This window comes from Hetaerina americana, unplaced genomic scaffold (assembly GCF_022747635.1).
Source record: "Hetaerina americana unplaced genomic scaffold, ioHetAmer1.1.p SCAF_24, whole genome shotgun sequence".
NCBI classification, from domain to species: domain Eukaryota; kingdom Metazoa; phylum Arthropoda; class Insecta; order Odonata; family Calopterygidae; genus Hetaerina; species Hetaerina americana.
The window spans coordinates 2,251,768-2,269,833 of record NW_027286808.1 but is presented as its reverse complement, the minus strand read 5'-3'; the positions used below and the strand labels follow the sequence as shown (position 1 = coordinate 2,269,833).

The window sequence follows — 18,066 nt, the reverse complement described above, 5'->3', positions numbered from 1 at the left end:
AGAAACATTGGGAAAATGCTCACAGATGTCATCAATTGTGACGCGCCGATCGTTCCTCACGAATTCGTCAACTGAGCTCACCAGTTGGTCTGTAATGACAGACGGTCTCCCCGAACGCTCATCGTCGTGTGTGTTCCCCCTCCCCATGTTGAAGTTGCGACACCACCGCCGAACAGACGACTCGTCCATTACATTGTCTCCATACACCTCCTTTAATTGGCGATGAATATCACATGGGCGAACGTTTCTTGCATTGAGGAATTTAATCACTGCCCTCACTTCACAACTGGCGGCGTTCTCAATTTTTTTAAACATTGTAAACAATCACAGAAACAACACAGGCAATGCTAGCGTCACGCAACTTGGCTCAGAGAAGGCAGACAAGCCACTGAAGCTATCTGACCTCGTCCAGCGGCTACTCGCGTCGTCAGCACTTCATGCGGCACGAACGGGTACTACTTTCCCGATGACCCTCGTGTGTGTGTGTGTATATATATATATATATATATATATATATATATATATATATATATATATATATATATATATATATATATATATATGTGTGTATATATATATATATATATATATATATATACACACACACCTATATTTAAAAAGATTTAAATGCAACATAATCAGAGTGTAAAAATTATTCGCAATGACTGGGATTCGAACCCAGATCCCTCAATATCCGGTCGAGTGCTTTAGCCACTTAAGCTACCGAGGCGTCCTCTTAAAATCTGAAATTTTGGAATTTTTTAAAAAGATTTAATTTGTTGAAGGATACATTTTAAATGAGCCCAACTATGTTTTAAATAAATAAACCACAGTAATATGGCAATTAGTGCACGCACTCACTAAATAAGATCCAAGACAGACATTTTATTTCTCGAGAAATAGTAGAATAGTCAGCATAAAGCCATCAAAATCCGTTACAGCCGAACAGTGTATTAGTGAAATGCTTTCAAATCTGGGTTGGGCGCATTATTTTACATTGGCTTAAAAAGTTAAATTAATGAAAAGAATCTTAAAGCCAATCTATGCTGAGAAATCTTTTTCATGGTAAAATACTCGAAAGAACAGGTTTCTCCTAAACCTAATCCGAAACCGTTAATCCCTTTCTCCCTCCGTTTCTCTATTATGAGTTAACTTCATGCCGTATACTACTGAGTTTTATTTTTATTTGGTACCCTGCGAGCCACCTTTAGAGTGTGTGGCAGGAGGTGATTACACACCAGATTACCCTTGACGCAAAACACCTTTCCTTCCCAGCGCGGTCGGACAGGAGTTTCTGATCCCTAATAATTCGTGGGAAAAATTACATCTTAAATCTATCTTTTCTTTGCTTAATTTATCAAATTTTATTGACATGATCTATTCTACCAAAATGCGATGGAGTAAATAAAACATTCTCAACATCATTTCTCAAGACACATCCTTCCAATTTACGCAAGAGATTTAATCTGCAATTTAGCCTTTGCTTCATAAGTGATTCCTAATCTAGACCCTCTAATAATTTTGATACGCTTATCAGTTTGTCATAAGCAATGTTTCACAAATCTAGCTCCTCTATGCTGCACTTGATCAAATCCGGCAATCAATCAAACTTTGTGAGGGTCCCATGTACTTGCTGCATATTCTAACCTTACCGACGACTGCTAATGTTTCTCTTTGACCTTTTCATCACATTTACCAAGAACACTTCTAATAAATCCTAATCTTTTGTTAGCTTGTCCATATACTCCGTATGTTTTTCATCCAGGAGAGGTCATGAGTGAGGGTAACGCCTAGGTATTTAATTGAGTCTACACATTCTATTTCAGTGTTCCCAAAGCAGTAGGCGTTCGGGTGGGAAATTTTCTTTTTCCAAAAATTCATCGCTACTCACTTTTTTCAGTTAATTCTGATTACCATACACCAGCATTTTTATAACCATTAGATTATCTGCTATCGCTATTTTATCTTCGGCATTGCGGATATCTCTGAAAAAAACTACATCGACGGCAAATAAAGGTATTTTACTATTAACTATGGAATTATTGCCGTTAGCGTAAGTAAGGAATAAATAAGGTTCGATAACACTTACCTGGGGAACACCTCAAGTGACTTCTAAAGTATTATAGAGGACACTATTTATGACTACATTTTGTACCTGACTATTCAACAAATCTTTAATCCAGAACAGAATATTTTTATCTATGCCATATTCTTCCAGCTCTTTGAGTATTTTACTATTATGTTCTCCATTAAAAGATTTTTCAAATCTAGAAAAATCGCGTCCACTGTAACATTGATCTCTCCTGAAAAAAGAATAACATGGACAAAAAGTGTAAGCTATGACTCACAGGATTAACCGTTTCGGAAACCATGCTACTTATTCATCAACATTTACTAACTATCGAGGTGTCTCACGGACGAACTGGCAAACTATATATTTCATGACCTGGCATAATATGGATGCGAGAGAAATTGGTCTGTAATTGCTCGGTTCATCCTTGTCTTTATTTTTAAATATCTTGAAGGATATAACCATAAGTGCACACTTCATCCTCTTTCAAAATATACCACCATAATAAATGAAATTATTTTTAGATTTTTCTGGCTCTCTGGTATAGTACTCACCGTTCTTTTCTAAGCTCGGCATTTCTTTTACGAAAACCCTCGACGAGGCGCTGAAGTTCCTCCGCGTGAGCTTCGTAAACCTGTGACAGCTGTTGTGTGAAGTCCGACACTGGAAATAGTAAGGAGAGATATGTAAATGAAGCATAGGTCAAGTTGAGATTTATACAGAGTGGCATTAATTATTTTTGTACGATTTGAGATTGCTTCTAAAACTTCCAACTGGCAATGTTAGCAACTATATTAATGTATGAAAATAATTTAAATCATGAGGTTAAACGCCTAGAAGACATCCGATCAAATCCGTTTCCTAATAACCGAAGAAGAACCATTGAGTGACTAAAAAACAGAGGAAATGCATACAAGGGCTGAATACATATACTTCCATATCAATACCCTTTATAGACAAAAGAAATATTCAATTCTTTCAAAAGATCTCGCTATAACACACCTTTATTTATCTCTCAATTTGTCTATTAATAAATTAGATTAAACTTTACATAAACCTTCTTATTGTGAATGATCAGATTAACTAACGATAAGGGTTGTTAATTAGATTTTATAATTGATAAAGCCAAAAACCATAAAGTCATCATCGTTAGTATTTACTTTTGAAAATTCTTGTCCTGAATCTAAGCACATTAAAATATTGAGGTCCACTTGGCATCTGTGCACTTTTGATGAAACACGGATATGATTATTCTGTGTTCTGAGAAATCTGAATGTGCTACTTTAAAGGAAACTTTCCACATTTATCTTTCTGCAGGATAAAACGAAGTCCTGCATGCATCTGAACTGTGCATGACCGGTAATTTATTTTCCCAGGAAGGAATTGAAAAATAGACCCGAAATATAAAATAACTAAGCCCCCAGATTGGGAAGAAATCCCCGCCTTAACCTATTTCTATACATGAAAACACATACTCTGCCTATAAAAAACATAGGTTAAGGAAAATAAGATAATGAAAAATACTATTGAGACTTTTTATTCATGAAATTCTGAGTTTCGGGGAAGGGGTGCCCAAGTGGACGCTTTATTTCTGGTATTTGAGAAAGCCTTCGTGATTGTCTCTCTCTCTCCCTCCCTCGAAAAATATGTATACAGACGTTGATTAGAGAATTCTTACCATTATCAGAAGTCACGTCATTCGTCGATGGTTTGATTTCGTTATCGGCAAACGTAACTTGAGAATTTCCGTAAGGAAGTATCTTAAGGATCCTACCAATCTTAATACGCATATTACTCAGCGACTTAGAGAGAAAAAATAACTCCGGCAGATTGCGGGCTACTCTCTAGCAATTTAGATCAAATATTGGAGTGGTGTAAGGAATGAGGGTTGGATTTAAATCTTTGAAAATGTACGGCATTGCAGTTTTGAAATAAAAGAACAGATAAAGAAGAAGCAAATTATTAAATAGATAGGATTTAGGTAAGCATTTCAGAATAGACCAAATACTTTCGTCTTATACTGATATCAAACCTTTGATTTTGGGTAAACCTAAAAGAAGTGCTATGATTTGTTAAATGGGTTGTAGGAAAATGCAATGAAAAAGTAATAGAAAGGGGTAGCTATTCATTATTTAGGCCACATTTGGAATATACGGCAAGCAGTCGAAATCCGCGGAAGAAAAGGTTAATTAAGGAATGAAAAAGGTTCAAAGAAAATCTGAAGCGTTTATGAAAATTGCTACGAGAAGAGAACAAGTGTGAAGGGGATGTTGGTGGAATTATGTTGGGAGCTCTTGTTTCACGAAGAGAGCCGACAGGACTCAAAGCTTTCCAAAGAATGAAGTCACCGAAGTTTTCTTGCGATACCGACGGAATTATTTTAGTACATTTCATCGGCAACTTTAACAACCAAGATGAATTAAGTAAGATAACCATCATCACAAACAGACTCACGTACTCGTTTTTCCCTCATACGATACGGAAACAACCAAATCGAACCTAAATGGCCAGTAAAATAACTAGTAACTGAAAGACTTATATATAATTATTTAGCCACAATCACCAATTATTGCATGATGTATATAGGCATTCATGTTCACATATCAGCTGACATATTATTAACGTTAATACATGCATGAAATCCTTGCTTGTGGGGTATTGTGTAAATGGAAATGTAAGCATTAATTGTATTGAGATAATAATATATTCTGCTTTGAAATAGAAAAACAAGAGTTTTCTTCTGACCACGGGAACGCACATGTTTTCATTGTAAAATGAAAACATTTTATCGCAAGAGACGCACCTGTGTCAGCAGAACTTAATATTCCCGGATAAAAATGAACACAATTTCTGCATTGAAATACCAAATCATGAATATCTGAAAACAGTATGCATTAATCCTGGATACTGAGTAGATTTTTAAGCCCAGTGTTTTGCAACAAAGTCCTTTAACAATTCATCCCGCGGTTTTCATTGGACTCTCACTTTATGGTCCGCATCAGACATCGCATCATGACCGCAGTATAAAATGAATAGTGAAAACCACCATTTCCGCCGGTCCCTTACATTCTCTCGCCGCGGGGCTGACGAAAATTTAATTTTGAAATTAATTTGCGAGCCGTCCACGGTCAACGTACAATACAGTACAGCTTCCAGCTCGAAATTCTGTGTCTGCTCCACGCGGGTCACTCAAAATTAAAGGCGGAACTCATTCGCTGAATACTCGGCAGGCTGGCGCACACCCGCATTATACGATTGTGACGAGCACGATGAATTGGATCCGGCAGATGTGATTAAGAGCGAGGCGTGCAACTTTCTGGATGTTACCACAAAAGAAACACGCGATGATGTGGGAGAGAGGAGTCGATCGGGTCACTAAACCCGTCATGTGGGGCAATTCCTCGAACAATTCTCAGGGGGTGAAGTTCCAAAAAGAATCAGGGGGTGGTTAATACCGTGTAGGTTGGAACTTAATCCGTGTAATTTCCGAGAAGGGAGGTTTGTGGAAGGAGAAAGAATGGGGGACGAAACAGCAATTTCTGTGATAAGCACCACCCCTTTAAGGACAGATGCGGGCCGATTCTAGGAAATCGGAAAGATAAGGAGGGTTCGAATGCGAAAGGGAATCTTTAAACGTGCCGAAAAGCATTTGCCAATTCATACTTCCCCTAGTGGAGAGATGTCTGAAGATTAACACATTTCATTTCACTCAATGTGTTTTCGATTAGACTGCAAAGAAATAAATAATAATATTAATAAAATTAGTAGGGAAACGGGGAGTATATAGGGGAATAATGGAAGGAAAATAAAGAAGGCTCCCGATGGCATTATTCATTAATATGGAAAAAGGATTTATCGGTTTACGAACATTATTATTGACGGAATATTGCTGTCCATAAAAATTTATCACATACAAAAAATGAGGATCAATAAAGAAACGCGAAATAATGATATTATTTAAGCTCTTCACTCATATATCACATTAATTTATAAGCAAATTCCGCAGTGATGAAATATTGACAGCCCCCAAATGACAGCTGCCCGCCATGAACATTTCATTGCTGAAAATTGCACGCATCAATTTGCTTCGCTTTGCTTGAAATATTGCGGCTTTGAAAATCATGATTAATTCGGCATTGAAGATGAATAAGTATCAGACTTAATTAAACGTTCAGTAATTCCTGGGAGTCGAAAACCAATAGCGTAGTCGTACAATCTTTTCGTGGCTATTTTCAGCAAGCATTGAGTCATTTATAAATAAAAATACACCACATATATAAAATTATGCTAAAAAACTTTACATTAACATATTAACAATAAGTGAAAAAGTGGAAGTTTCACATCATGAATCTAATATTTAACTGGAAAACATCTATCTATCTACCTCATCATATATCATCATCTATCTTTATAATGTATCATCAGTTATTTTAAAGTATAGCCCGTTTTTTAAACTGGGATTAGCGACGGAACTACTTATCACAATAAAAATTATAAAATCCGTTATAAAACTGATGAATGAGGTTGAAATATGATCATCATTTCTTGGAAAGAGTAATTTGAAGAAATACTTACACTATTCATCTGTCTCCTATGGAAAACATTATAAATTATGTTTATGTTAAATCCTTCCAATGTACGCCTACATTCTTACTTCATTTAACAAACGGAAAAGTACTAACTGTAGAAACTATAAAAGTAATCAGTGACCACAAGGCAGTAAATGCCAAGTTTTCGCTACATGGAGTCCGAAATTAGAAGCCTAAGAGGAAAATGAATTTGTTTAAAGAAGGGAACTAAGAAAGAATAACATAAGGAATTGATACAAAGAAATGCTTACAAAAAATAGGGCTAAAGGGCGAAGAAATGTGACGAGTGGTCATGTAAGAAGGAGGAAAAAAAGAGCGTTAGTAACGGTTTCGAGAGACTAAGCCTCAGAAGATGAAATAAGTATTGGGTGACTAGGAAAATATGAGAAGACTCGATGTGAGGATAATGAATTTGTAATGAACGGGCTGAAAAACATACCAGAAGAAGAAGTGCTTGATTTTCGCTATTAAACTTATGTATGAGCAGTGGCATCAAGAGCATAAGACATTGTTGGGTCGTAATTCATGTTTCAATACGGTTTTTAATGAGTAATGAAAACGATTTAATGCTAAAGAAATAACCAAATAACTTTGCCTTGCCACCTAATAGAATGTTTACCGTCAACTAGTTTCCCCACACTGAAGCATCATCTGGGCTGTCCTGATGATTCCACAGCGTAGCGAATGCAGAACATTTATTTTACTTTATTATTATTTAGTGACTGAATTGGAAAGTTTGGGGAGAAATATTTAAGCTCCAAAAAGAAGATTGTTCACTAAATGTGAGAAGATTAATTTGTTGCGAATTGTACTTTTTTTCGTATATTTTTGCGTAAGCCCAAAACCTTGCCGTTTTCAACATTTAAATAGGATTTAAACATTTTAACATGAATAAAAAAGAATTGATACATACAAATAATATTTTCTCACTGCCCATCCAACTGAAATTGGAAATTAATAAATGCTTGAAAATTAAACTATTATATACGCGCTGGTGAAAGGGAATATGTAACATTTATGTTAAACTGGGCAACAGGAAAAAATTTGAATCCTTTTTTGCAAAAGTTGAACTTAAATTTTACTCAGCAAAAATATAATGCTTGAGGAAATATATGATTACGCCACAATAAATTGATAAGGCTATTTTCCCCGAAACGATACTGTAAAAATAAATATCAATATATCTGCTGAAATTTTGCACCTGCTATTGTACAACATGATTCTAAAACGCAATATCAAGTTTTTTGCTTGAATATTTCATATGCTATTTAGTTGGGCCAATAAAAAAAGATTAAGGGGGATTTATGATGAAAATATAACATATATAGATGTTATCACTATTATAAAAGAAGGTTTGGAGACATTTACCCTGCATAAAATTACTAAACATAATTGTCCTAGCGAGTATACAAACTGGAATCATTAATCTCTTTACAGCAACTCTCGGGTAATTATCCTTATGTTATCCTCTTAATACGGTTTTGACATATGATAAAAACATTTTAATGTACAAGAAGGAATCAAGTAATTTTGCGTTTCCACATAATAAAATGTTTACTTTCAACTAGTTTCGCAACATCTAGACAGAACAGATGATGCTACAGTGTAGCGAAACTAGTTGATATTTTTTTATCAGGAAAACAAAAGTTATCTCATGCTTCCTAATGTATCACAATCGAATTCCACAGAGTATCAGCCTCAAATGCTTCTAAAATGAAAACTATTTGGTTAGATACCTTTTTACTCGGGATATCATGTTTAATGAGATTTTAATGAGCCATAACTTCTAATTATTCCTGTTCATAAAATTAAATTATTATGTTTTTATTTTAATATGTAAAACTCCGCGATGGAACATTTACACATATGCAACGCTTAGAGAAAATATTTTAAAATGCTCACCCACTGAAAGGGTTCATTATAGTACATACCACTTAAAATACTCCTTTCGTCAGTTATTATTAATTATTCAGCTACGGCAGATGAATAAAAATGTTTATGAATTTCATGGTACTGCTTATTCAATTTGAATAAAAAATTAAATTATAGTTATCACAAGTAGCATGAATATTATTTTTCCAGATATTTTAACTATATATCAGATTAAATAAATAATTTTGCGTTCTAGCATGAGGGAATCAATTTTCAGACCTCATGATTAATATGACTGAACTTATTAAATAGTATTCTGAAAAATTAATTGCTAAGTTTTCAAGTAATTTTATTATCATGGAATTAATAACTGTAGCCGAGGTTCAATATTTAACCATATTATCAATAAAAATGACATTTCACAGTCTCGTGCTGTCGAGACTGACCCACTTCATTAATATTCATTCAATATTTGGCTGGTTTCTCTAAATATTCATCTCTAAATAATATTTTCACTGTTAAACTAAACGCCCTGAAATCCTAAAATTTAATCTGTAAATTATAAACACGGCAATTTATGGAATAAATATATTTTACCCCATAGACAGGATTTTTCTACGCAGAGTTCTTTCATTATATAATTTTTTTGAACGTTTTCATTTCATGTCTTTCCTTAAAAATGCTCCCTTCTTTTCAAATCTTTCTCTTAAAAATTACTAGCTGTCAAATTGCTTTTGAATCTGATATACCCAAGAACAAAGTAGCTAATATAAGCTACATCTTAACTACCATCAATTGCAAATTTTAAGTGCTTGACGTGGAACTGAAAAATCTCCATTATAGCAGCCCATCCAATCAAGCTAGCTCAATTTCTCAGCCTACCCATTACTAAAATCTTGGTTTTTAATAAGAGGAGAAATCACCTTAGGAAGTCTTCTCTTCAGGAGGGACAAACCTCTTCGAATATTGATTAATCTATTAACTTTATAATTAAACGACAGTATTTTATCGGTTATAAAATATAATTCTGAACACCAACTGCTATTTACTCGCGCCCAACGCCAATCAGATTAGCTGAGTATTTAAGATCGAAGCTTAGCCATCTACATATAGGCAGCATTCTCTTTCGGGTTAATGTGTAAGAAAAGCAATGAGCCGCTTGGTTCCTTTCCAGAGGATAACACAGACCTCGACGTGTGAACTTCAAAATTCACATATTTTCCATCGTATTGCAATTCACGATGGAAGATGAACACAATGAAAGCACATTAACGCAAAACTTTGTTAAAAAATGAAGCTACAAGTTCGCGGCTACCACTTTGGGAGAAACCCTACTACGGTACTATGAATAGCTTAGATAGTGACCAACTATTATGAGCAAGGACTCTTAAATACGCGACCTCGACCCGAAAAAGTAATGCGAGACGTAAAAGTCGGAAAAAGTTTGGGATCTGATTCCGGCGCGATTACTGCAGGAGGGGAGAGAGACTCGAGTGTTGTGAAATGGCCGAGCGACGTCGGTTCCACGGGTAAGCGGAGACGGTAACGACGGCAGCTGAGCATGTGATAGACGTGGTGGACGGGAGAGAGAAAGAGGAACAAGTATAAAGTTAGAGGAAAGGGAGGGCGGGTGAAAGAAATGGCGCGGTCGGAATCTCCTCATTCGAGGAGGATGAGAAATTAAATCCTCACGTAATGGGACCAAAGAGTGTGCCTTAAGGAGAGCAGCGAGTGAGGGAGAAAATGGTTGAGGCAAAGGTCATAGGAGGGGAAATGGTTTAGTCAGGAAGGACCACAGGCGAAGGAGGGCGGTGACCTCCCGGCCAAGCGCAGGTGGGAAAGAGATTCGCGAAGCGAGATGGCGTGGGAAAAGACCGGCAGAACTAGGTTGCGAGATAAGGACGGCAAGATACAGGAAAGGATCTGAAAGTTTCCGGCGGTTAGGTAGGAAGTACAGAGAAACGGCGGCAAGTAGAATGAGTTACGCGTGACGAGGGTCATATGGCTTATTATTTTATTTCAGCTAAGATGGCGGTTGAGCGAGGAGTTAAATTCATGATGTGAGGAGGGATGGCGATGGCGGACATTCATCTATTCGTCTTTCAGCCAGAGGTCTAGTAACTACAGGCTTACAGTGACAGGTTTTTCTTAATCCCTGATATATGAACAAGTATTTTGACATTTTTACGATTAACCCTGCCTAATTCTTTTTGATCAAATATGTTAAATAATCAAGAATGGATAAGATTTCAATAACACATACCCAATACTTGACATATGAATCTTTTAGCTTCTAAGCACTTCACTTTCTCAGGAAACTATTTCACACAACAAGGCATCACGGTTGTCTAATTAAAGCTTTAAGATCGGAGGATCATAATTTTTATAATCACATGAAAAATAATAATTCAATAACGCATGCAATTTTACTTAAAACGTATATTTCGTAAATGTTTACACACACATGACAAATAATAATCCAATATTACAATAAAATTTACTTAAAACAAACACGTATTTTTTAAATTTATATCTATAATTGAGGTCCAGTCGACCTCTGGATACCTCCAGGGGCTGTAAAAATTCAAGTGCTATCCACATTTTGACCTTGGCTTACCCAAGCTTAATGTGTGGCGAGGTGAAGGTATGTACTAATGGTAAATAATCGCATTGGAAGTTCTTGAGAGTAGAAATGACCATCTTCGGAAAAGGCACGTTTTCAGTTATCCTAGACTGTAGTAAATAAGTCATCGTCTATGTGGAAGTAGATAGATATCCAGTGCTGGCGATCTATTCCCTGAATCCTTCTTGAGTGGTTTTATTCCCACTCCGTTTTTAATGGCAATTCAATTCGGGGAAAGTTGCCCCCACATTAAGTTTACAACGCGTTTTTATTACATCTTATCTAAGTTAGAACGACTTGAACAACGAATTGAATGACTCTTGAAGATATCATATGACATTCTAAATAAATTGAGACACTTATTTCGGCTCACATTCTTTCACCGATTCGTAGGTATCAATAAAATTTCGCCATGTTCTTCAAAATTTGTACAATACATTTTTCGCGTAAAAACAAAACAATATGAAATATTTCAGGTATTTTCTGGTATTTAATTGACTTTCAAATATAAAATATGTTTAGTAAACAATGATTATAAACATTTTGTCAGCATAATTTATTGAACAAAATGTGATGTTATATTTTTACCTAAATAGGTAAACATATATATATATATATATATATATATATATATATATATATATATATATATATATATATATATATAAACCATAAAGGCCATATATACGAGGGTCATCGGGAAAGTAGTACCCGTTCGTGCCGCATGAAGTGCTGACGACGCGAGTAGCCGCTGGACGAGGTCAGATAGCTTCAGTGGCTTGTCTGCCTTCTCTGAGCCAAGTTGCGTGACGCTAGCATTGCCTGTGTTGTTTCTGTGATTGTTTACAATGTTTAAAAAAATTGAGAACGCCGCCAGTTGTGAAGTGAGGGCAGTGATTAAATTCCTCAATGCAAGAAACGTTCGCCCATGTGATATTCATCGCCAATTAAAGGAGGTGTATGGAGACAATGTAATGGACGAGTCGTCTGTTCGGCGGTGGTGTCGCAACTTCAACATGGGGAGGGGGAACACACACGACGATGAGCGTTCGGGGAGACCGTCTGTCATTACAGACCAACTGGTGAGCTCAGTTGACGAATTCGTGAGGAACGATCGGCGCGTCACAATTGATGACATCTGTGAGCATTTTCCCAATGTTTCTCGAACAATTGTTCATGACATTGTTAAACACCATCTGCATTATGCAAAAATTTGTGCAAGATGGGTCCCTCGCGTATCTCAATGAGCTGGCGGCGAAGGACTATGCAGCAGGAATACAGAAACTTGTCACACGTTATGACAAATGCCTTAATTTGCTTGGAGATTATGTTGAGAAGTAGTTTAAAGTATCCTCTTTCAAATAAAATTTTTTATGTTTGTTAATATTTACTTTTGTGTCTTTATTTCACGAACGGGTACTACTTTCCGGATGACCCTCGTACACACATATATATATATATATATATATATATATATATATATATATATATATATATATATACTCATATATACAGAAACAGATATAAGGAAAAGGGATAGGAACACATATAAAGGACGAACACAATAGAGGTGGGGAAGGCGGAATCGAACGGATCACAAGAGTAAAAATATTTCCTCAACCGGGACTCGAAAACCGGATCTTTCCACTTGCCGGGCGGATGCTCTTAACCACTTGAGCTATCGAGGATAGTCAATTTACCCTGAGATCCGTGGGTCTAATATGTCGCCAAGCGCCCCGATTCTTTCAGCCAAGAGATGGCGTCAGGGGGCAGTTTCACCCACCAAAGGAGAAATAGACAATACACAAGGAAAGGAAAGGACAGTGGCTTAGAATTCATACAACATCATACAGGAAAGGAACAGTGCGTTTCGTGGCACGCATAGCCAGAAGAAAGAGATGAGCCACATTGGCCAAATACACATTCAAACACGAAATCCCGCCAAACGGCGAATAAATACTCATATATACAGAAACAGATATAAGGAAAAGGGATACGAACACATATAAAGGACGAACACAATAGAGGTGGGGAAGGCGGAATCGAACGGATCACAAGAGTAAAAATATTTCCTCAACCGGGACTCGAACACCGGATCTTTCCACTTGCCGGGCGGATGCTCTTAACCACTTGAGCTATCGAGGATAGTCAATTTACCCTGAGATCCGTGGGTCTAATATGTCGCCAAGCGCCCCGATTCTTTCAGCCAAGAGATGGCGTCAGGGGGCAGTTTCACCCACCAAAGGAGAAATAGACAATACACAAGGAAAGGAAAGGACAGTGGCTTAGAATTCATACAACATCATACAGGAAAGGAACAGTGCGTTTCGTGGCACGCATAGCCAGAAGAAAGAGATGAGCCACATTGGCCAAATACACATTCAAACACGAAACACGGTTAAGAGCATCCGCCCGGCAAGTGGAAAGATCCGGTGTTCGAGTCCCGGTTGAGGAAATATTTTTACTCTTGTGATCCGTTCGATTCCGCCTTCCCCACCTCTATTGTGTTCGTCCTTTATATGTGTTCCTATCCCTTTTCCTTATATCTGTTTCTGTATGTATGAGTATTTATTCGCCGTTTGGCGGGATTTCGTGTTTGAATGTGTATTTGGCCAATGTGGCTCATCTCTTTCTTCTGGCTATGCGTGCCACGAAACGCACTGTTCCTTTCCTGTATGATGTTGTATGAATTCTAAGCCACTGTCCTTTCCTTTCCTTGTGTATTGTCTATTTCTCCTTTGGTGGGTGAAACTGCCCCCTGACGCCATCTCTTGGCTGAAAGAATCGGGGCGCTTGGCGACATATTAGACCCACGGATCTCAGGGTAAATTGACTATCCTCGATAGCTCAAGTGGTTAAGAGCATCCGCCCGGCAAGTGGAAAGATCCGGTGTTCGAGTCCCGGTTGAGGAAATATTTTTACTCTTGTGATCCGTTCGATTCCGCCTTCCCCACCTCTATTGTGTTCGTCCTTTATATGTGTTCCTATCCCTTTTCCTTATATCTGTTTCTGTATATATGAGTATTTATTCGCCGTTTGGCGGGATTTCGTGTTTGAATGTATATATATATATATATATATATATATATATATATATATATATATATATATATATATATATATATATATATACAGTAACACACAATATAGAAACACAAAAAAAGAACACTCACACGTATTTTCTTGATATTTCGACGGAAACAATCCGTCTTCCTCTGAAGATATAGATTCTATATCTTCAGAGGAAGACGGATTGTTTCCGTCGAAATATCAAGAAAATACGTGTGAGTGTTCTTTTTTTGTGTTTCTATATTGTGTGTTACTGTGTATTGTACTATTCGGCACTTCCGTGCCACGTCTACGAAAGCATATATATATATATATATATATATATATATATATATATATATATATATATATATATATATATATATATATATACCCAATTATATAGGGTAAAAGTTTGATTTTTATTTTTCCATTTTTTATAGTTTCATTCAATTTTAATTTTTAATCATTCTTAATTTAGCTACCAGGGAGTAATTAGGCACTTAATCATATTTTGCAACAGACCAGATCATCTTATGGACTTGGTCAATTTTAATATGCCATAATCATTAAGAAGAAAATGAGAAAAATTTTTAATCTCGGCTAACTTATTTTTCCATTAAAGAAACATTGCTTGCTTGGCTTGCGTATGTGAATTGAAACTTTTCATGATAAATCTTGATAGAATTTTCAAATTTAGTTATCATTGAGTGTGAAACAAACGTTGATGCAAGATTTCATTGCAAGAATGCATATTAGTAGCTCATGATTTGTTACCCATTCTCCAGATGTAAATCAGGGGAAATCGATGAAGTTTGAATATTTAAAATAGAAAATATTGCCCTTAACATTTAAATACAGCTGGGTAATAGGAAAAATTTCACTGTAAATAAAATTGGGGTCATGGATGATAAATCAAGCTGTCAGCTTTAGTAAAAAATTATCATTTTACTTACCTCGCTAAATACGTATATTACCTACTTCCATGTAAACTCTAATACTCCTAGGATAGATTTCCAAGAAAAAGTTCTGCTGAGCCTCGCATCTCAACTCACGAGGCATACATTTGAAGGAAAGAGCAGAAAAAATATGAAAAGCATGGGATGAACTGAGTTTTATGAATATTTAACCCTATTTCCGGAGAATTTTGAGGAATAAGAATACGCTATGCTGAAATAGGCAATTTTGTTCTAGAAGGTACACTAAAAAAGGCTCAAGTTTAATGAATAATATACAGCGCAGAAACCTGAAAGGAAACTACATTTAAAAAATGCTGTGCAAGAGCGTACATCCTTAAAGTGCTGAGTTATTACAATGCTGTTGAAATGGAGAAGATTCGGATTTTTTTTCAACCCATTAACTTGAAACAGACGAGCGATATCTTCTTCAAAATTCCTTGGGATCATAATATTGTAAATACTTTTATTCATCAATTTTGTGTTCCTGTAAACATCCGCGAATGCTGGATTCATGAATATAGGAATATGTACTCTCTTTGAAACATATTCAATAAAATATCACGTGAATACTCTAGTCCGGGGGATTGCGACTACAAAATTAATAGCGAAATTACAAAATTCTCTGATTATTTTCTTTGAAGGCGTAGAAGTCAAAATTAATCATTGCACGCAGTATAAAATAGTTAAGACTAGTTTCGGCTATGCAAGCGTCAACTTCTCGCATATCAAAAGACAGCTTCAGGCATAACATCGTGTAAATCCTTCATCTACCTGAAGATGTTACGCTGCAACGAAGCCTAGTTCGCAATAATAAAAGAAATTCTGTATGGAAAAGCAAAGTGTCTTCTTTCATCATTCTGGCATATCCTATCGACTAAAGACGCTAACTCATGGTGATAAGGATTGTATGGATTCAATTCATGACAGTTCCGACGTCTATAGCCACAAAAATTTAACTCGCGAGAGGAAAAACGAAAGCGAGTGACGAAATAAAAGAGCGAACAAAAAGATGGGAATGATAGGGAAAAAGCGTGAATTTCAGCCGAGAGGGACAATGTGACGGACAGGTGCTAAGAACTAGAAAAATAAGACAGGTTCAGGTAAATGCTGTTGACAATGGAAGAATTTAATATGCCTAAAAAGGCATGAAAATTGGGAGGGACGATCCAAAATTCTGCTCTTTTGCCCACATTATGACAATGTTGTTGAATCTAATGACCTAGAGAGCCATTAAGTTTTTTCCTGCAAACATTATCAAATACCGCTCTAAGGTCACCGCAACGGAAATTTTAAATTGCAAGAGATGCCTTGGTAGCTTAATTGGCAAAAATACTCAGCCAGATATCGAGATTCGGGGAAAAAACCCTGGTCACTATGAATGATTTTTAAATTTTAAAAATTGTAGCATTTTAAAGCACATTAACGGATGACTCCTTTAAAACTATTTTAGATGCATGAGTTTTTAATGTTTTCAAAATGATATTAACTACATTATTATTTTAAAATAACCGCGATCATATGCTCCATTGGAGGTTTTAAATAATATTTTTATAGATGCGCATGTTTATAATTATGCCACACAAAATGTTACTCGTCGAATTTCAACGCATTTTTTGCTTCCTCCTTAATCGCATAAAGAATTCAAACTTGGACTCTATACAAAATTTTTATCCAAGAACCAGGACGGTCCACAGGGAATATTTTCCTGGGATGGAGGTATGTCCCCTCGACCTCACCATTCCATTATAATGGACTATATAAAGATTAAAGCATCCGAACCCCTCCACATTTGCGAACCGAAATATTCCACGACATCGGGGCAGAGGGACTGTTAGATCAAGCTAGAAGGGTCGTTCTGATGGAAGTGAAAAGGGATGCGGAGTTTCGAGGGGAGGGTAAACGAGGGAAAGGCAAAAGGACGTGAGATGGAAGAGGCTGGAGGAGGAGAGAATATTGAGGCCGCCTGAGAGAGCACGGTGAGGGGCGGCTGGTTGAGAAGCGGTGAGAGCGGAGATAGCGAGGAGAGTGGTTCACGGTTGTAAAACTGTCAAGCGGAGTCCCCTTAAGGGTGTATTATCCAGAAGGAGACTACTTTGCGATATTTTTTACGGTTGCCTGAGTGCTTCCGATTGTGGAGGCATGGATTCACTGTTGCGCAAACTAAGCAACGCAAAATTATTGCCAAGAATCATGACTACTACTTCCTTTCAGTTACCAGCGGTTTAAATTAGGAAATCACAATGACTGGTGTTACCTGAAAGCGAAGAATGAAACATTATCTTTTTGTGATCAGAAACACGGTTTACTGTTTCAATTTTTCTATAATCGTAATAATTATTGATAATACATACCGGTTGCCGATACACTCATGAATTATTACCACTTTCACTTTTACACACTCTCTCTCGCTCCCAAACTCGCTATCACTCACGCAAAAGGCATTGATATGGATTCGGAGACTTGTATCAAGTTTTTAATCAGTACAATTAAGTAACTCATATTAACATGAATGGTAATTTGAGTTAAACCAACGCAATGGTTTTTGCACAAAAATACCAAATTGCATTAATAAAGGCGTAGTGTGCAAACAATGCAATTGTAAAAATGAATAGAAATACGACGATACACGTACTAAAGCGGTGGTAAAATATGACATCATTCGCAAACAATGACGGTATCAAGGAATATTGTCATTGGCCGTATGCATTATTCAGGACTTAAGAGAGTAATTTGACAGCTCTGCCATCCTTGCGCTCTCCCCTCCCTTCCCCGCTCTTCTAACCATTCACCTCCTACATTAGCCTTCCCCTTCGTGACGCCACGCTTCGCGCAAGCTGGTAGCACCAAGTTTTGTGATGCTTATACCTCAAACGAACTAATAAGGTAAGCAAAGCTCAATGCTAA

General features: G+C 36.6%; 1 protein-coding gene across 8 annotated transcripts in view; it reads right to left on the bottom strand.

The window, feature by feature from the left end:
- Positions 1-18,066, bottom strand: part of Stacl (SH3 and cysteine-rich domain-containing protein) — a 788,683-nt gene that overhangs the window by 322,175 nt on the left and 448,442 nt on the right. For all 8 annotated transcript variants that reach the window (XM_071586629.1, XM_071586632.1, XM_071586633.1 and 5 more), the window contains exon 2: positions 2,626-2,734. In XM_071586629.1, the coding sequence (XP_071442730.1) occupies positions 2,626-2,734 (109 nt within the window). The remainder of the gene's footprint in view (positions 1-2,625; positions 2,735-18,066) is intronic.